This window comes from Tetrao urogallus (genome assembly GCF_951394365.1).
Source record: "Tetrao urogallus genome assembly, chromosome: 1".
Classification (NCBI taxonomy): domain Eukaryota; kingdom Metazoa; phylum Chordata; class Aves; order Galliformes; family Phasianidae; genus Tetrao; species Tetrao urogallus.
The window spans coordinates 193,895,996-193,917,226 of NC_136813.1; the positions used below are offsets into that span (position 1 = coordinate 193,895,996).

The 21,231-nt window shown below is 58.1% G+C and overlaps 1 protein-coding gene across 1 annotated transcript in view; it reads left to right on the plus strand.

The window, feature by feature from the left end:
* The window catches only part of SHANK3 (SH3 and multiple ankyrin repeat domains 3), a gene marked incomplete at both ends in the record, with an annotated part of 295,242 nt that extends 288,314 nt beyond the window's left edge, over positions 1-6,928 (plus strand). Inside the window, one exon of the mRNA XM_079534115.1 lies at positions 6,385-6,928. Within this exon, the coding sequence (XP_079390241.1) occupies positions 6,385-6,928 (544 nt within the window). The remainder of the gene's footprint in view (positions 1-6,384) is intronic.
* Between the last annotated feature and the right edge of the window lie 14,303 nt (positions 6,929-21,231).

Sequence of the window (21,231 nt, forward strand, 5' to 3'; positions counted from 1 at the left end):
GTCCCAGTCCCTTATCGCCATCACAGCCATCACGTGTCCCAGTCCCTCATCACCATCACGTGTCCCAGTCCCTCATCACCATCACAGCCATCACGTGTCCCAGTCCCTCATCACCATCACGTGTCCCAGTCCCTCCTCACCATCATGGCCATCACCATCATCACCATCCCGGCCATCACGTGTCCCAGTCCCTTATCGCCATCACAGCCATCACGTGTCCCAGTCCCTCATCACCATCACGTGTCCCAGTCCCTCATCACCATCATGGCCATCACCATCATCACCATCACAGCCATCACGTGTCCCAGTGCCTCATCGCCATCACGGCCATCACGTGTCCCAGTGCCTCATCACCATCACTTGTTCCAGTCCCTCATCAGGGCCATCACGTGTCCCAGTGCCTCTTCACCATAATGGCCATCACCATCATCACCATCACAGCCATCACGTGTCCCAGTTCCTCATCACCATCACGGCCATCACCATCATCACCATCACAGCCATCATGTGTCCCAGTGCCTCATCGCCATCACGGCCATCACGTGTCCCAGTCCCTCCTCACCATCATGGCCATCACCATCATCACCATCACAGCCATCACGTGTCCCAGTTCCTCATCACCATCACGGCCATCACGTGTCCCAGTCCCTCATCACCATCATGGCCATCACCATCATCACCATCCCGGCCATCACGTGTCCCAGTCCCTTATCGCCATCACAGCCATCACGTGTCCCAGTCCCTCATCACCATCACGTGTCCCAGTCCCTCATCACCATCACAGCCATCACGTGTCCCAGTCCCTCATCACCATCACGTGTCCCAGTCCCTCCTCACCATCATGGCCATCACCATCATCACCATCACAGCCATCACGTGTCCCAGTTCCTCATCACCATCACGGCCATCACGTGTCCCAGTCCCTTATCGCCATCACAGCCATCACGTGTCCCAGTCCCTCATCACCATCACGTGTCCCAGTCCCTCATCACCATCATGGCCATCACGTGTCCCAGTCCCTCATCACCATCATGGCCATCACGTGTCCCAGTCCCTCATCACCATCACGTGTCCCAGTCCCTCATCACCATCATGGCCATCACGTGTCCCAGTCCCTCATCACCACCATGGCCATCACCATCATCACCATCACAGCCATCACGTGTCCCAGTCCCTCATCACCATCATGGCCATCACGTGTCCCAGTGCCTCATCATGGCCATCACGTGTCCCAGTCCCTCATCACCATCACAGCCATCACGTGTCCCAGTCCCTCATCGCCATCACGGCCATCAAGTGTCCCAGTCCCTCATCACCATCACGTGTCCCAGTCCCTCATCACCATCACAGCCATCACGTGTCCCAGTCCCTCATCACCATCACATGTCCCAGTCCCTCATCACCATCCTGGCCATCACGTGTCCCAGTCCCTCGTTGCCATCCCGGCCATCACGTGTCCCAGTCCCTCATCTCCATCCCGGCCATCACGTGTCCCAGTCCCTCATCTCCATCCCGGCCATCACGTGTCCCAGTCCCTCATCACCATCATGGCCATCACGTGTCCCAGTCCCTCATCACCATCACAACCCTCTCCTGGCTCTCCCGGTCCCCACATCCCTCTTGCAGTGGGGATCCCAGCACTGCCCCAGGCTCTGGATGAGCCCTCACTGGGATCAGCTCTGTGAGCGGCCCCAGGACAGGCTGCTGGCTCCTGGTCCTGCAGCACAGCTTCTCCCACCCCCTCAGGTGCAGGATTTTGCTCTTCTCTTTGCTGGACTTCCTGAGTTCGCTCCCAGCTCGTGTCTCTGATCACTGCGGTCTTCGCAGCCGTTTGGTGCCTCTGTCCCTGCACCCAACTTGTCAACAAACAGCTGAGGGGATCCTTTTCCCCATCATCGGGGCGATGAAAGAGGACATTGGGAATTGCCGGCCACGGCAGCACCCAGCAGCACCCACAGTTGTGCAGCGTGTGCTGCACACCGTGCTGCTGCAGCCCCACATCTCTGCACTGGGGGTCCTGGCTGTGCGCTCACCTCAGTCGCTCCCATTGCAGCCACGTTTCCCTGCCATTCAGCAGCAGCATGGCCCTTCGTGCTCCGAGCTTTGCTTTGCAGGTTTCCTTCCCTTTCTCTTCTGCTCTTCCCTTCCATGTTCTGTTTGCAGAGCCAGACGTGGAGTTGCTGGCAGGCCAAATCCCTTTGAAAGGAGAGAGCTGTAGGGGCGCGACGCCATCTGTGTGTGCACCGCCCTGTGCGGGGGGAACTCAGCATCTCCAACTGCATTTAGGCAAAGAGAGAGGGGCAGTGCCTGCCTGCAGCCCTCCCTGCCCATGGCCGTAACCTCTGGGCTCTCCGGGTGCTGCTGGAGAACCACAAGTGCGGCCCCACAGCTCAGTGATGCTTCGGAGGAGGTCTTGGTGGGAGGAGGATCAGAGAATCCTAGAATGGCCTGGGTTGAAAAGGACCACCATGACCATCTCGTCTCAAACCCCTCTGCCATGTGCAGGGGTTGCCAACCACCAGGCTGCCCGGAGCCACATCCAGCCTGGAGAATCCTTTTGCAGTTCCGTGATGAGCTCTGGTGATGTTTTGGAGGGAGGATGAGAACGTTTGGGCACCGGGAGTGGTGGAAGCGAGAGCAAGTGGCGGAGTTCCTGCAGTGACTGGAAGGCGTTGCCTGTCGCTGGGTCTGGTTACTGCTGAAGGAATTGGGACTGAAAGAGCAAGATCAAAGAAAGGAGGCTCAGCCGTCAGTGCCATTAATCGTCAGAGCGTTCCCAAAGGGTTCCATTAGCAGCCGGGCAAACACAGCATCCCTCTTTGTTTGGTGAGAACGCGCCTTCCTCGTGAGACGCTTCCCGTGAGAGCTGTGCCCTCTTTCTGCTGATTGCAGCCTGCGCTGTGGGACGTGTGCTGGGTCCTGGGCTCCCTGTCGGGAAGCAGAGCTGTGAGAGCCGCCGTCTCCTTGCTGCTGTGGTCCTCCAAGGTGCAGCCGGAGCATCGCCGCGCACAGGAGACGAAGAAAGCATTTCATTTTCCCTACAAAGCTTCTGGGTTGCGTTTGCACGGCGGGGCCCAAAAGAGCAGCGGGCAACACTGAAGAGGTGTGGTAAAGGCAAAACCCTGGACGGCATCACCCCGAAACAGGGCAGCACCCAAAGATGGAGCAGCGCCTGAAGACAGGGCAGCGTTTGGCCTCAGCTTGGTCCTGGTGTGTCGGTGTGAGTGTGCAGCCCTGTGGCCAATCTCATCGCGCGCCCACGTGAAGCCACAGCGAGGAGCACTGATCCAGAAGCAGCCCTGCGAGCAGACATTGCTGCTCTGCGTAATGCGTCAGAAGGGAGGCGGTGCTGGGCCGTGGCTGGTCGTGAAGGATCCCATCCAGAAACGCTGCCCTGGCTCAGAGCAGAGCTGAGTGCCTGTGAGCGAAGCGCTGTGCTGGTGGCCAATGGAGAAGTCATCTTCCAGAGCTGGGCCGTAGGGAGCGGTGTCCTCTATGGCACAGCATTGCTGGCGGAGCGGAGCTCCCGCAGGACAGCCGACCGTCCTCCGTGCTGAAGAGGATGTGCTCTGCAGAGCTCTTTCCTGAGCCAACCTGACCCTGGAGGCCACTGGACAGCAAAGGAGCTGTGCTGAGAGCCACGGAGTCCTTGCAGCGCAGCGCTGCTGCAGCTCTGCACCCTCACAGGCAGTGACAGCAGTGCCGAGGTCGCTGCATCTGCGCACACGCCAACCTTACCTGGCTGTGGGGAGAGGAGTGGCGGTGACAGCAGGGCACAACGGACAGCAGGGTCTCGCTGTGCCCGTCTGTGGGGATTTCCAGATCCTCCGCAGGGATGCCACGCGCTTGTGAAGCCAACTGAAATTCAAAGAAGCTCAGGACGAATTGCAGCATTAGTGGGGCAGAGTCTGCCCTGTCTGAACTCCCATCTCAGCTCCTGGGTCCTCCCTCGCGGCAGAGCCTGGAAGCTCTCAGAATCATTCAGGTGGAGAAGAGCTCTGAGATCCCCAGTCCGACCCCAACCCATCCCACTGCCCACGTCCCCCCAATGCCACATCCCTGCGCTCACTGAACACCCCCAGGGATGGGGGCTCCTCGCTGCCCTGGGCAGCTGTGCAGTGCTGATTGCAGCACAGGTTGTTCCCAATTCCAACCCGACCCTCCCCGTTGCACCCTGAGCCCATCCCCTCAATGCACAACACAGCGTGTTGCTGTCCTCTGAAATCCTCTCTGCAGAGGTCGTCATTCATCCTCCATCAAGATTCATTCACATTTGGACACAGATTTTGGCTTGTTCTGCAAGTTCCACGGAAGACGAGCCCTCAGACCGTAACTAATCGCATCCCTCAGCAGCGAGGCTGCGGCGTTGTCGCATCGCATCGCTCCTGGCAGGCCGCAGCCCTGTCCTCCTTCTGCGTTTGGCACCAAAGTGCCTGCTGGGCTGCCAGCTCCCTGAGCAGGGCAGGGATGGCAGCTGGGTGTCACCTGCTGCCCGGTGAGCATTCCTGCATGGCATCCTTGCTCTCTCCCACTGCAGGCTCTCCTTTCCCAACCTCTGGGAGCGGTGCCCCTCTCCATCCCATCTTCGCCGGGCTGAGCAAGCTCTTGGCAACCAGCTGCCACTGCCTGCAGCCGCTCCTCTTCACATTTACCTTTCTTGAACGTGGGGGAACCTGAACCGTCGTTCAAATTCCAGCAGCAGAGATGGCAGCGGTGTCTGCTGCGGTGATGTGAGTTCACACGTAGGTCTTGCGGCACTCCTGCTGTGCCAGTGCCTCCGGGCTGTGCCAGCAGACCCAGAACTTTCTCTTCCTTCATCATTTCCTACGGATGAGCTCTGGCTGAAAGCAGAGATCCTTTGCCAGCCCCGTGAGCTGCGTTCCGTCCCTTCGTGTCCTGTTTCTCGTACCGCAGTCCTCAAGGTCGTTCAGTTGTTCCTCTTTCGTACTGATGGCGCTTCCCAAGTGTGACTCACCGTCACGCTCCTTTCTAACTCCTGCTTTCTGTGCCAAGGTGGGAAGAGGATCAGCGCAAGAGGCAGCGTGGCTGAGCCCACGGGCTGCCCTTCCTATTCCTGTGGATAGGAATCTATTCACCATCTTCAGTTAGCGCCTCTGGGCCTCTCAGAGCGCAGCTCTCACGCAGCGCCTGCATTGGTGGCTTGTGGCACTGAGTGCCTTTCTGTAGCCGTCGCTTTGTTCCAAGAGGGGAAGGCAGAGCTGCAGGGTGCCGTGCTGCCCCAGTGCCTTCCTGCCCCTCCGTGGCTGGGCTGGAGGTAGGGTTGCCGACCGGCCAGGGGCAACGCTCTCCATTGGCTGCTTGTTGGGCAAAGAACAGCCTAGTCAAAGAGCGGCAGGCAGGGCAGCTGGAGGCAGCACGGGGCAGAAGTGGCTGAGCTGGATGCCGGGTGCACAGAAGGACCGCGCAGAGTCCCACGGCCCCGCTCAGCACCGAGGCCCCGATGGCCCCACAGGATGCCACCTGAGGGCTCCCCAGGTCGAGGGCCTCGCTCCGGTCAGAGCACTTCAGGCAGTTGCCCTCTGCTGTTTTTTGTGTTTCGTTTATTTTCTCATTGGGAGCATCCTTGTTTACGCCAGGCGAGGTTTATGACAAGCGGGTGATGGCAGAAGGGAGGTGTTCTTGCAGCACCGTTTGTCTCCTGTCACATCCTCCAGTCTGGTGCAGAGCAGACCTTGGCCGGTGCCCAGGGACACGGCGCATCCCCGGCGCTGCTGCAGAAGGGACTGGCCCAGCACCACGCTGCTCTCACACAGCCCTGCAAGTCAGAGCATTTCTGCTCGTGGGGGCAGAGCAGGATGCAGACAGGTCAGGCCTCTCCCTGCCCCACGCACAGCCCGCAGCAGAGCTCAGCCCCATTCTGTGACGGTCGGATCCCGCTGCCCCACGCCCGGAGCCTCGCGCCGGTGCCTGGGGAGGTGCCGGAAGTCCCTGTCGTCCTACAGAGGGGCTCTGTCCCCGTGGCAGATGTGCTCAGGCGGTTGTGTGTTGCTCTGGCTGTGCCTGGCGCTCTGCTTTAGTGAGGGGAGGTGGTCCCAGCCAGAGGGGGCAGGCGGCGGAGCGAGGTCCTCAGTGTGGCACTTCCCAGTGAATCCACAGAGGGCTGCAGGGCCAGGGCTGCTCCCAGGAGGGCTTTGGGTGTGCGGAGCGATGGCAGCGCGGCCGAGATCCAGAGCTCCTGGAGGAAATTCCCGCACCTCTTCTGCCTCCTCGGAGCAGACCTCGCAGGGCTTGCAGCAGGTCTTGGCCGGAGCTCCGAGCCGCGTCCCCGCGCGTTGTGTGTGTGCTCTGTGTCTGGGGACCTGGCCTCACCCCGCGCTCTGCTCTCTCTCCTCTCTCTCTCTCGCTGTACCGTTCTTTCTGCAGACTTTTCAGTAGTTTAGGAGAACTCAGCACCATTTCCCAGCGGAGCTCCGGGACCACCTACACGGTTCGACCTGGCAGTCGCTACCCCGTAACCCGACGTACCCCCAGCCCCGTGAAGCCGGCTCTGGATCGGACAGAGCCGCTCAGCACCGTGCGGCCCTACGGCCTGACCCCTCCCACCATCCTCAAATCTTCCAGCCTCTCCATCCCACACGAGCCCAAGGAGGTGCGCTTTGTGGTCAGGAGTGTGAGCGCCCGGAGCCGCTCCCCGTCCCCATCCCCCTCGCCAGGGCCGCCCCTGCACACCCTCCACCCGCCGAGGCCCTTCATGCAGAAACCCCTCCACCTGTGGAACAAGTACGACGTTGGGGACTGGCTGGAAAGCATCAACTTGGTGGAGCACCGAGACAAGTTTGAGGACCATGAGATCGAGGGCACGCATCTGCCCGCCCTCACCAAGGAGGACTTTGTGGAGTTGGGGGTGACACGGGTCGGGCACCGGATGAACATCGAGCGGGCACTCAAGCAGCTGGTAGACAGCTGACCATGCTAGGCAGCGCCGGCCTCTTCCAGAGCCACCAACGGGGCGGGGGGACGTTTCTACCAGACTAATAAAACCCATTTTGATTCTCTTTCTACTCTGAGCACTGCACTGAAGGGTGCGGAGCCTGACGGCCCCCACCCGCTCCCAGGCGGCCCCGCGCCGCGCACGCGCAGCCCCGCTCGGCCCCGCCGGCCCCGCGACGCCTTCGGGAAAAGGAATGTTGCATGAAATACATCCTCTTTTCCGTCCCTCCCAGAGAGTCCGGCCTGTATATCGCTTGATGTGCTCTTGCCTGGGGGCGTCGCCAGTGGCCGGAAGGGCCGAGGAGCCACGTGCCGCCATGCCACGGCTCTGGGCCTGGCCTGTGGCACGGTGACACCTGGCTGGGGCTGGGGGCCGGCCCGCCGCCAGGCGAGGAGCCTGACCCTCCTGCAGGCACCTCGTGTGGCAGGTGGGAGCGGGCCGGCCAGGCCCTGGGGTGTGCAGCACAGCTGGGCCCAGTAGTGCAGCCAGGCCCCAGCAGTGTGGTTAAACCCAGCTGTGCAGCCAGGCCCAGCGACACAGCGAGGCCTGGAAGCACAGCTAGGCTTGGCAGTGCCTCTAGGCCTGGTGGTGTGGCCAGGCCCGGTGGCACAGCTAGGCCTCATGGTGCGCTTTGGCCCAGCAGTGCAACTAGGCCCAGTGACATGGCTGGGCCCAATGGCGCACCCAGGCCCAGTGGCATAGCGAGGCCTGGTGGCACAACAAGGCCTGGCGGCTCAGTTAGGCCCAGTGGCACAAGGCCTGGTGGCTCAGTTAGGCCCAGCAGTACTGTTAGGCCTGGTGACACAGTTAGGCCTGGTGGCATGAGGCCTGGTGGCTCGGTTAGGCCCAGCAGTACTGTTAGGCCTGGTGGCTCAGTTAGGCCCAGCAGTACGGTTAGGCCTGGTGGCACAAAGCCTGGTGGCTCAGTTAGGTCCAGCAGTACTGTTAGGCCTGGTGGCACGAGGCCTGGTGGCTCGGTTAGGCCCAGCAGTACTGTTAGGCCTGGTGGCTCAGTTAGGCCCAGCAGTACGGTTAGGCCTGGTGACACAGTTAGGCCTGGTGCCTTAGTTAGGCCCAGCAGTACAGTTAGGCTTAGTGGCACAATTAGGCCCAGCGGCATGAGGCCTGGTGGCGCAGTTAGGCCCAGCAGTACAGTTAGGCCTGGTGGCACAAGGCCTGATGGCACAACGAGGCCTGTTGGCGCGGCTCGGCCCAGTGGTGCCGCCTGCTGCAGGAGGCAGGCAGGGTGCTGAGGGGGGGGGAGCAGCCTCGGCGGCGGGGCGGCCCAGCCAGGGGTCCTGGTGCCGTGGGGGTGGCCGCCCCGCTCCCGCCCCGCTCCCGCCCCGCAGCCCCTCGTCCGGCTCTCCCGGCAGACCGGAACCGCGCGAGAGAGGAGAGGGAGCGAAACCGCATGGATTGAAGCATGTTTGGGGGGTGTCGAGGGAGGCTGGTGGGGACCCAGCAGCAAACGCTTTGCCAACGGTGAGGGTGGGGGGGTGGGGGGAGGTGTTTGGTTTCCTCTTGGTTTGGGGTCTTGTTTCCAAGGGGACGCGTTGATGGGTAATATTTAATCTCCGTGCATTTATATAGAGAGCAGCTGATGATCTACAAGAGACGATTCTGACCCACGGGATTCCCACTCTGTCCTTGTCATCCTTATTTTGCATCTTTTTAACCGATCAGCTATATATTTGAAAAGAGAGAACAAATATCTATATATCTATATCTATAGCTATAGCCACCCGATTTTGTTATAATTTTACTAAATCTATATATCTCTAGACTTGTTGAGATGCTGACGAGGCGGTGCCCGCACCCCTCCCCCAGGTCGCCCATCGCTCATGGGAGTTTTTAAGCGACTGACTGAATGAATGTTCAAAAAACAAAAAACAAAAAACAAACAAACAAACAAAAAAAAGGCAAAAAAAAAAAAAAAGGTAAAAAAAAAAAAAAAAAAAAAAAAGTCTTTTTAAAAAAAAAAAAAACTTTGGAAAAAAAACAAAACAAAAAAAAAAAAAAACCAAACCAACAGCTCCTTTCAGACACTCTGGATTTTAAAGATTTCGAAACACGAAGCAACGAAACCGCTCGGTTTTTGGGACACACCACGTCTTCCATCCCCGCAGGCAGAGGCAGACGCACGGAGGTGGAGAGCTTCCAGTCCCCCCGCTCCCGGACGCTGCTCTCCCTCCGGTGCCGGGGAACCCGCAGACCCACGGCTTGGGGCGGCCCCGGTGCCGGAGGGGCAGCAGCCCCATTCCCGGCCCCACGCGCTCCCCTGGCCGGCATCGCGCGCCCGGGCTCAGGGGTGGCCAGGGGACGGCTTGGTGACTGGTGTTCCCCAAAAGCCGAGTCCCCCACGAAGGCATTAACTCTTCTGGTGCTAGAGGGAAGGACAAGGAGGTTCCTTCTGACCCTCACACATCTACGAACCTTTACAACCTTCAGCCAGTGGAAGGCCCAGGGCTGGGGCTGCGGCCCCTTCCCCTGCGCGCGGCCCCGGGCTGAGCCCCTCGGATGGGCCCCGGTGGCTGCGGTGCTGTCTCCTTACCCTGAGCTCTCGGCCTCTGAGGCTCCATCCGGAGCTCTCCGGAAACCACTGAATTCTGTGTATCCACAGCGCTTCTTCCCTCCCCAGGCGATGCCCCAGCACTTGCACGGGGAAGGCAAGGGGCTCCCAACCTGTACCTTCTTATTCCGCAGGCAAAACTCCCGCTGTAGATAGCCGGGGTACTCCAGGCCTCCCGCCCAATAACGGGGGAGCCAGGAGGCATCCCAGCTTTGACTGCAGCCATCGCGTCCACCCGAGGCCGCCTCCTTGCTGGCCAGCTTTGCCACTGCGCCCGCCCTCCTGTGTGTGCCAACGCTGCGCCGTCGTGTGCCCGCACCGTGCCCTGTGCCGTTATCACCTCCGGTCCCATCCAGCCCTGCCCTCTGCACCCCACCACGCTCCCCAGTCCTTCCTGATGGTCTCTTCACATTTCGACACGAGCATCGCATCGTCCCCATCCTTCACCCTCAGCTCCCCTCAGGTCCCCCCGCCCCCCATTACCCTCATTGCATCCCCTGCGCCCACCCTGGCACGAGGGAGCACCCCCTGGTGAACCGGAGTTTGTCGGCACGCTCGTGCCCGGGACGGTCCTGCACCACGGACGTGCAGCGGCCACCGCTGCTCCGCGCTCCTCCGTGCTCTGCCTGCCCCCACCGGCTCTTGTCGTCACCTCCTGCTCCTCACAGCCCGGATCTCAGAGCCGTGCCGTGAGCCAGGCGCGTTCCCCTCAACCCAAACCTTCCTTCTGTTCCATCAGCCCACGCCTGGCGAGGCGGCGCGGCCGCATCCCGTGGCATCGCTGCCCTGTGCCCTGCAGGCTCTACCATAGACCCTGCAGAACACTGCGAGTTCCACAGGCCGCCAGTCCACCCTCCTGTTCCTCACGCTGCTTCTGCGCGGCCTCCCTGCGGTGCTGTGGGGCTGCCCATCGCCTGCGCCGTGCCCTGCGGCTTCCGTGCCGCTAGTGCATCAGCCTCGTGCCCCACGCCGTCCTCTCCTGCTGCACACCCCGTGCTTGCCACTCATACACTGTCCTGCATGCCGCAGCTCACCGTGCTCCGAACCTCTGCACCAATGCAGGTTCTGCCTAGGCTGCCCAGCTTTGTTCTGCAGCCTTGCACCTGCACCCTGCTCCCACCTCCTCCATCCCCGTCCCTATTCCCATCCCTGTTTCCATCCCCTTCCCCATCTCCAACTTTAATCCCATCCCCATCTCCATCCCCAACCCATCCCCATCCCCATCCCCATCCCCATCCCCATCCCTATCCCTATCCCTATCCCTATCCCTATCCCTATTCCTATCCCTATCCCTATGCCTATCCCTATCCCTATCCCTATCCCTATGCCTATCCCTATCCCTATCCCTATCCCTATCCCTATCCCTACCCCTATCCCCATTCCATCCCCATCCCCATCCCTATCCCTATCCCCATCTCTATCCCCACCCCCATCCCCATTCCCAACCCCCTCCCCATTTCCCTCTTCCCCATTCCTGCAGGTAACGCAGACCCCAGCAGCCCCCCCCCCCCCCCCCCCAGAGCAGCGCAGTCCCGCTGCCCAGCATCCCCCCGGCACGGCCCCGAGCCCCCAGCGCTCGGCGCACAGGTTGGAGTGTTCCGTGTTGCCCTGAGTGCAGGCGGCTCCTCGGGCTCCGTCTGAGGAGTTCGGGTCTCTGCCCCTTCCGCAGCTGCTTCTGGGGCGACCCACAGAGACCCCCGCCTGCAGCCGCCCTTCGCCACGAGGGGCCAGAAGACTGCAGAGCGAAACTTTTCTGCAGGACGTTCGGTCTGGGACCGGGAAGCTGGACGCCTTCTTGCCGTTTCCCAAAAGCCTTCCTCGCCCCCACCGCTGCCCCGTCCTCCCACCCAGGGCTGGAGATGGACGGTGGGCACACAGTTCTGCCCGGCGCCCGCGCCGCCGTGTGCCCCCCAGCTCCCACCGTGCCAAGCAGCTGCAGCCGTGCCTGTGTTGGAAAACACTGGGTGACCACGGGGCGAAGACCCCACGGCACCACGGCTCGTCCCAGTCAGGAAAACACAAAAGAAGGCGACACCCAACCACGGCCGTGCCATCGCCCTGTCCCCACGGCTGCTCGGGTCTGCGCCAAACCCTGCTTCCAGCACGGAGCAGCGCCACTTCCTCAGTTCCCCTCTCCTCCTCGGCTTTATCTTCCCATCTCAGTGCCCAGCCCTTCTATTCCTGCTCCCATCTCAGCTCCCATCCCTTCTATTCCTCCTCCTCCCATCTCAGTTCCCATCCCTTCTATTCCTCCTCCCATCTCAGCTCCCATCCCTTCTATTCCTCCTCCCATCTCAGTTCCCATCCCTTCTATTCCTCCTCCCATCTCAGTTCCCATCCCTTCTATTCCTCCTCCCACCTCAGTTCCCATCCCTTCTATTTTCACCCACCCACCTCATTTCCCATCCCTTCTATTCCTCATCCATCTCAGTTCCCATCCCTTCTATCCCTTCTCCTCCCATCTCAGTTCCCATCCCTTCTATCCCTCTCCCTCCCATCTCAGTTCCCATCCCTTCTATCCCTCCTCCCATCTCAGTTCCCATCCCTTCTATTCCTTCTCCCATCTCAGTTCCCATCCCTTCTATTCCTCCTCCCATCTCAGCTCCCATCCCTTCTATTCCTCCTCTTCCCATCTCAGTTCCCATCCCTTCTATTCCTCCTCCCATCTCAGCTCCCATCCCTTCTATTCCTCCTCCCATCTCACTTCCCATCCCTTCTATTTTCACCCACCCACCTCATTTCCCATCCCTTCTATTCCTCATCCATCTCAGTTCCCATCCCTTCTATCCCTCCTCCTCCCACCTCATTTCCCATCCCTTCTATTCCTCCTCCTCCCATCTCAGTTCCCATCCCTTCTATTCCTCCTCCTCATCCATCTCAGTTCCCATCCCTTCTATTCCTCACCCTCCCATCTCAGTTCCCATCCCTTCTATTCCTCCTCCTCCCATCTCAGTTCCCATCCCTTCTATTCCTCCTCCCATCTCAGTTCCCATCCCTTCTATCCCTCCTCCCATCTCATTTCCCATCCCTTCTATTTTCACCCTCCCATCTCAGTTCCCATCCCTTCTATTCCTCCTCCCATCTCAGTTCCCATCCCTTCTATTCCTCCTCCCATCTCAGTTCCCATCCCTTCTATTCCTCCTCCCATCTCAGTTCCCATCCCTTCTATTCCTCCTCCTCCCATCTCAGTTCCCATCCCTTCTATCCCTCTCCCTCCCACCTCAGTTCCCATCCCTTCTATTCCTCCTCCTCCCATCTCAGTTCCCATCCCTTCTATCCCTCCTCCCATCTCAGTTCCCATCCCTTCTATTCCTCCTCCCATCTCAGTTCCCATCCCTTCTATTCCTCCTCCCATCTCAGTTCCCATCCCTTCTATCCCTCTCCCTCCCATCTCAGTTCCCATCCCTTCTATTCCTCCTCCCATCTCATTTCCCATCCCTTCTATTCCTCCTCCCGTCTCATTTCCCATCCCTTCTATTCCTCCTCCCATCTCAGTTCCCATGCCTTCTATTCTCACCCTCCCATCTCAGTGCCCATCCTTTCCTCCCCCTCCCATCTCCTTGCCCACCCCTCCATGGCCAGATGCACACAGAGCTCCACCATCGTGGGCTCAGGGCTTTGGAGACGGCCCCGCACCGCTCCCCACGAGCCGTGAGTGCGGATCGGCCCCAGCGGCGGTCGCATCCCCACCTCATTTCTGGTCCCACCAGACAGAAGCTCACCATTTCAGCTCCAGCAGCTGCTGCTACTTAACCTTTTTTTTTTTTGGTTTTTTTTATTTCTCAGCTGAAGCAAAGAGGGTTTTTTCCCCCCGTGTAGATAGCTCTTTTCTGACTTTAGATCTACTCTGATGGCATTGGCATCTCCACCCCGAGCATCCCGGGCCCAGTGAGACGCTTCGCTTTGACAAGCCATTCAGGAGGAGGCCGAGCGCGCGGCGCCCGCTGCCCTCACTGTGATGCTCATGGCTTCTCGACATTGGGTTACTTCTGTACAAAGGGAGACACTTCACTTCTTGGGGGTTTATTTGGGTTTTTGTTTTTTTTTTTTTGAGGGTTTTTTTTTTTTTTTTTTTCCTGGCTTTGAAGGGAATTTTTAAGAAAAAAAAACACACACACAAAAAAAAAAGTTGTTGGTATTTTTCCTTTGTCCAAACAAAAACCCATCGATCCTCATTCTTCATAACCCCCCCCCCTCTGTAACTCTGTTAGGAGAAAAGGAACCAAAACCCGACGCACTTTGTGGCTGATGGCCGTGGGCAGCCAAAGTCATGATGATTTGTGGTTGATGGCCATGGGCAACCAAAGCCAATGGACATCATTGCTGATGGCCATTTGCAGCCAAAGCCAATGTGCTTTGTGGCTGATGCAAATGGGCAGCCAAAGCCATTATGATTTGTTGCTGATGGCCATGGGCAGCCAAAGCCATCGTGCTTTGTGGTTGATGGCCATGGGCAGCCAAAGTCAATGTGCTTTGTTGCTGATGGCTATGGGCAGCCAAAGCCATTATGATTTGTGGCTGATGGCCATGGGCAACCAAAGCCACCATGCTTTGTGGTTGATGCCCATGGGCAACCAAAGCCAATGCACATCATTGCTGATGGCCATGGGCAGCCAAACCCGTTGTGCTTTGTGGTTGATGGCCATGGGCAGCTAAGGCCATCGTGCTTTGTGGTTGATGGCCATGAGCAACCAAAGTCATCATGCTTTGTTGCTGATGGCCATGGTCAACCAAAGGCAATGCACATCATTGCTGATGGCCATGGGCAGCCAAAGTCATCATGCTTTGTTGCTGATGGCCATGGGCAGCCAAAGCCAATGCACATCATTGCTGATGGCCATGGGGAACCAAACCCGTTGTGCTTTGTTGGTGATGGCCATGGGCAGCCAAAGCCAACGCCATCGTGCTTTGTTGCTGATGGCCATGGGCAGCCAAAGTCAATGTGCTTTGTGGCTGATGCCCATGGGCAACCAAAGCCAATGCACATCATTGCTGATGGCCATGGGCAGCCAAAGCCATTATGATTTGTTGCTGATGGCCATGAGCAGCCAAAGTCATCATGCTTTGTTGGTGATGGCCATGGGCAACCAAACCCGTTGTGCTTTGTTGGTGATGGCCATGGGCAGCCAAACTCAATGTGCTTTGTGGCTGATGCCCATGGTCAACCAAAGCCAATGCACATCATTGCTGATGGCCATGGGCAGCTAAAGCCATCATGTTTTGTTGGTGATGGCCATGGGCAACCAAACCCATTGTGCTTTGTTGCTGATGCCCATGGGCAGCCAAAGCCGTCGTGCTTTGTTGCTGATGGCCATGGGCAGCCAAAGTCATTACGATTTGTGGCTGATGCCCATGGTCAACCAAAGCCAATGCACATCATTGCTGATGGCCATGGGCAACCAAACTCAATGTGCTTTGTAGTTGATGGCCATGGGCAACCAAAGCCATCGTGCTTTGTGGCTGATGCCCATGGGCAACCAAAGCCAATGCACATCATTGCTGATGGCCATGGGCAACCAAACCCATCGTGCTTTGTTGCTGATGGCCATGGTCAACCAAAGCCAATGGACATCGTTGCTGATGGCCATGGGCAACCATACTCAATGTGCTTTGTAGTTGATGGCCATGGGCAACCAAACCTGTTGTGCTTTGTGGCTGATGGCCATGGTCAACCAAAGCCATCGTGCTTTGTTGCTGATGGCCATGGGCAACCAAACTCAATGTGCTTTGCGGTTGATGCCCACGGTCAACCAAAGCCAATGCACATCATTGCTGATGCCCACGGGCAGCCAAAGCCACCGTGCTTTGTTACCAGCGGCCCCCAGCTCCGTCAGCAGCGCAGTGCGGCCCGGTTTTCTTCCTCCAGCACACGTGCACCCCCCATTGCTGGCCTGCATGTAGACATGTGCGTGTATCCCCACACACGCGCGGCCCCCCGGGCACGTGCACGCTCACCAGGACTCTGCATGTGCATCCATCCACACGCCTGCACCTCGCACACGCGTGCGCGGAGCCGCAGGCCTCGTCCCATCTCCGCACTCAAATCTCACCCGGACGAACTCACCTGTGGGTTTTTTTTTTTTTTTTCGTTGTTCTGTTTTTAATTTTACAGGGTCAGTTTGACTTCACCCTTAATTTTGTATGGATTTTCGGAGGAGATTTCTCCTTCTCCGGAGTCATGGAGGTGTGGCCATTCGCCTCCCGCCCTTGACGTTGTGATACACATCCCCCACAGAGATCTATGTTTCTTATATTATATTATTATTATTATTATTATGTAATAAATTTATAAGAAAGCTTCAGTTTGTTCCGCGCTCTCTGTCCCCGCACCGGGCCTCTCCTCCCCCTCCTCAGATGAGGATCTGAGCTCCCATCACCATGGGGCTCTGGGGCTCTGATGCACGTCCCTGCAGGCAGCACTGGGCCACGCAGGTCGCACAGGTCGGCATCCAGGCGAGACGTCAGCATCTGCACAGAAGGGGCCCCACCAGCCCCTGGCAGCCACGTCCCATTGAGGTCCCCATGTCCCATTAGGGTCTCCATGTCCCATTGAGGTCCCCATGTCCCATTGAGGTCCCCATGACCCATTGAGGTCCCCATGACCCATTGGGATCTTCCACATCCCATTGTGGTCCCCAGGTCCCATTGTGGTCCTCCATGTCCCATTGGGGTCGCCATGTACCATTGAGGTTCCCATGTCCCATTGAGTTCCCCATGTCCCATTGGGGTCCCCATGTACCATTGAGGTCCCCATGTCCCATTGAAGTCCCCACGTCCCATTGGGGTCCCCACGTCCCATTAAGGTCCTCCACGTCCCATTGGGGTCCCCACGTCCCATTGAGGTCCCCATGTCCCATTGGGGTGCCCACGTCCCATTGAGGTCCCAGAGTGCCATTGGGGTCCCAGAGTGCCATTGAGGTCCCCATGTGCCATTGGGATCCTCCAAGTCCCATTAGGGTCCTCATGTCCCATTGGGGTCCCCACGTCCCATTGAGGTCCCCATGTGCCATTGGGATCCTCCACATCCCATTGGGGTCCACACATCCCATTGAGGTACCCAATGTCCCATTGAAGTCCCCATGTCCCCTAGGGGTCCCAGAGTGCCATTGAGGTCCCCACGTCCTATTGGGGTCCCCATGTCCCATTAAGGTCCTCCATGTCCCATTGGGGTGCCCACGTCCCATTGAGGTCCCCATGTCCCATTGGGGTGCCCACGTCCCATTGAGGTCCCCATGTCCCATTGGTGTCCCAGAGTGCCATTGAGGTCCCCATGTGCCATTGGAATCCTCCAAGACCCTTTAGGGTCCCCATGTCCCATTGGGGTCCCCACGTCCCATTGAGGTCCCAGAGTGCCATTGGGATCCTCCATGTCCCATTGAGGTCACCACATCCCATTGGGATCCTCCACATCCCATTGGGGTCCACACATCCAATTGAGGTCCCCATGTCCCATTGAGGTCCCCATGTCCCATTGAGGTCCCCACATCCCATTGAGGTCCCCACGTCCTATTGGGATCCTCCACATCCCATTGGGATCCACACATCCCATTGAGGTCCCCATGTCCCATTGAGGTCCCCATGTCCCATTGAGGTCCCACAGTGCCATTGAGGTCCCCATGTCCCATTGGGATCTTCCACATCCCATTGGGGTCCCCAGGTCTCATTGTGGTCCTCCATGTCCCATTGAGGTCCCCATGACCCATTGAGGTCCCCACGTCCCATTGGGGTCCCCATGTCCCATTAAGGTCCTCCATGTCCCATTGGGGTGCCCACGTCCCATTGAGGTCCCCATGTCCCATTGGGGTCCCAGAGTGCCATTGAGGTCCCCATGTGCCATTGGGATCCTCCAAGTCCCTTTAGGGTCCTCATGTCCCATTGAGGTCCCCATGTCCCATTGGGGTCCCAGAGTGCCATTGCGGTCCCCATGTGCCATTGGGATCCTCCAAGTCCCATTAGGGTCCTCATGTCCCATTGAGGTCCCCATGTCCCATTGGGTTCCTCCATGTCCCATTGGGATCCTTCACATCCCATTGAGGTCCCCATGTCCCATTGGGGTTCCCATGTCCCATTCAGGTCCTCCATGTCCCATTGAGGTCCCAGAGTGCCATTGAGGTCCCATGTCCCATTGGGATCCTCCATTTCCCATTAGGGTCCCCATGTCCCATTGGGGTCCCCACATCCCATTCAGGTCCTCCATGTCCAATTGAGGTCCCAGAATGCCATTGAGGTCCCCATGTGCCATTGGGATCCTCCATGTCCCATTGGGATCTTCCATGTCCCATTGAGGTCCCCACGTCCCATTGAGGTCCCCACATCCTATTGCGATCCTCCACGTCTCATTGGGGTCCCCATGTCCCATTGAGGTCCCCATGTCCCATTAGGGTCTCCATGTCCCATTGGGGTCCCAGAGTGCCATTGAGGTCCCCATGTGCCATTGGGATCCTCCATGTCCCATTGGGATCCTCCATTTCCCACTGAGGTCCCCACGTCCCATTGGGGTCCCCACGTCCCACTGAGGTCCCCACATCCCATTGAGGTCCCCATATCCCATTGGGATCCTCCACATCCCACTGAGGTCCCCATATCCCATTAGGGTCCCCATGTCCCATTGGGTTCCTCCATGTCCCATTGGGATCCTCCACATCCCATTGAGGTCCCCATGTCCCAATGGGGTCCTCCATGTCCCATTGAGGTCCCCAAGTGCCATTAGGGTCCCCATGTCCCATTGGGGTCCCCATGTCCCATTAGGATCCTCCACATCCCATTGGGGTGTCCATGTCCCATTAGGATCCTCCACATCGCATTGAGGTCCCCACATCCCATTCAGGTCCCCACGACCCATTGGGTTCCTCCATGTCCCATTGGGATCCTTCACATCCCTTTGAGGTCCCCATGTCCCATTGGGGTGCCCACGTCCCATTAAGGTCCTCCATGTCCCACTGAGGTCCCCATGCCCCATTGGGGTCCCCACGTCCTATTGGGATCCTCCACGTCTCATTGGGGTCCCCATGTCCCATTGGGATCCTCCATGTCCCATTGGGATCCTCCATTTCCCACTGAGGTCCCCACGTCCCATTGGGGTCCCCACAACCCATTGGGATCCTCCACATCCCATTGAGGTCCCCATGTCCCATTAGGGTCCCCATGTCCCATTGGGGTGTCCATGTCCCATTGGGGTGTCCATGTCCCATTAGGATCCTCCACATCGCATTGAGGTCCCCATGTCCCATTAAGGTCCCCATGTTCCATTGGGATCCCCACATAGAGACACGTTGAGAGCCGTAGAGACACGTTGGGACCCATAGAGACACATTGAGACCCATAGAGATACACTGAGAGCCATAGAGAAACATTGGGACCCATAGAGACACCTTGAGAGCCATAGAGACACGTTGGGACCCACAGAGACACATTGAGAGCCATAGAGACACATTGGGACACATTGGGACCCATGGAGACACGTTGAGACCTATGGAGACACGTTGAGACCCATAGAGACTCGTTGGGCCCTATAGAGACACCTTGAGAGCCATAGAGACACATTGGGACACATTGGGACCCATGGAGACATGTTGGGACCCATGGAGACACATTGAGACCCATAGAGACACATTGAGAGCCATAGACACACATTGAGACCCACAGAGGCCCACTGGGACCCATAGAGACACATTGGGACCCATAGAGACACATTGATACCTATTGGGACCCATAGAGACACATTGGGACCCATTGGAACCCATAGAGACACGTGTCTGCCCCCCACACCTCAGATATTCACAGACCTGGATCAGGTCCCCTCTCAGCCTTCTTTCCTCCAGGCTGAACAGACCCAGCTCACTCAGCCTTTCTCCATAGCAGAGATGCTCCAGGCCCCTCTCCATCTTTGTGGCCCTCCGCTGGACTCTTCCCAAGAGATCCCTGTCTGTTTTGTGCTGGGGAGCCCAGAACTGGACGCAGTGCTCCAGGTGAGGCCTCAGCAGGGCAGAGCAGAGGGGGAGGATCACCTCCCTCGACACGTTGGGACCCATAGAGACATGTTGACATCCATAGAGACAAGTTGGGACCCATGGAGACACGTTGAGATCCATAGAGACACGTTGGGACTCATAGAGACATGTTGACATCCATAGAGACACGTTGGGACCCATGGAGACACCTTGAGAGCCATAGAGACACATTGGGACCCATGGAGACACCTTGAGAGCCATAGAGACACGTTGGGACCCATGGAGACACCTTGAGAGCCATAGAGACACATTGGGACCCATAGAAACACATTGGGACCCATTGGGACCCATAGAGACACATTGGGACCCATACAGACACGTTGGGACCCACAGGGACACGTTGGGACCCATAGAGAGATGTTGGGACCCATTGGGACCCATAGAGGCACCTTGAGAGCCATAGAGACACATTGGGACCCATAGAGACACCTTGGGACCCACAGAGACCCATAGAGACCCATAGAGGCACATAGGGACCCATAGAGACACCTTGAGACCCACAGAGACACATTGGGACCCATAGGGACACGTTGGGACCCATAGAGACCCATAGAGACACATTGGGACCCATAGAGGCACCCTGAGAGCCATAGAGGCACGTCCAGCCATGGGTGCAGCTTCTCCTCCTTCCTCCTCTCGCTGCTCCTTCCTTTCTTCTCCATTCCCCCCCTTTCTTCCCCCCACCTCCCCCCAGCTGCCCCCATCACCCCCCACCCCCCAAACCCTCCTCCCCATAAAGGATTCACAGCAGCCCAATGCTGGACCCCCAACCCCCCCAATTATTGTGAGCCGCGCTCACACCAAGTGTTGGAACCCATTGGGACATGTTAGGACCCATAGGGACCCATAGAGACCCATAGAGACACATTGGGACCCATAGAAACCCATGGAGACACATTGGGACCCATAGGGACACGTTGGGACCCATTGGGACCCATAGAGACACGTTGGAACCCATAGAGACACCTTGAGAGCCATAGGGACACATTGGGACCCATAGAGACCCATAGAGACACATTGAGACCCATTGGGACCCATAGGGACACATTGGACCCATTGGGACCCATAGAGACACGTTGGGACCCATAGAGACCCATAGAGACACACTGCGACCCATAGAGACCCATAGAGACACACTGGGACCCATAGAGACTCATAGAGACACACTGCGACCCATAGAGAACCATAGAGACACATTGAGACCCATAGGGACCCATAGAGACACATTGGGACCCATAGAGACACGTTGGGACCCATTGGGACCCATAGAGACACGTTGGAACCCATAGAGACACCTTGAGAGCCATAGGGACACATTGGGACCCATAGAGACCCATAGAGACACATTGAGACCCATTGGGACCCATAGGGACACATTGGACCCATTGGGACCCATAGAGACACGTTGGGACCCATAGAGACCCATAGAGACACACTGCGACCCATAGAGACCCATAGAGACACACTGGGACCCATAGAGACCCATAGAGACACACTGCGACCCATAGAGAACCATAGAGACACATTGAGACCCATAGGGACCCATAGAGGCACCCTGAGAGCCATAGAGGCACGTCCAGCCATGGGTGCAGCTTCTCCTCCTTCTTCCTCTCGCTGCTCCTTCCTTTCTTCTCCATTCCCCCCCCAACCCCGGAACCCCCCCCCCCCTTCCCTCCCCCCAGCTGCCCCCATCCCCCCCC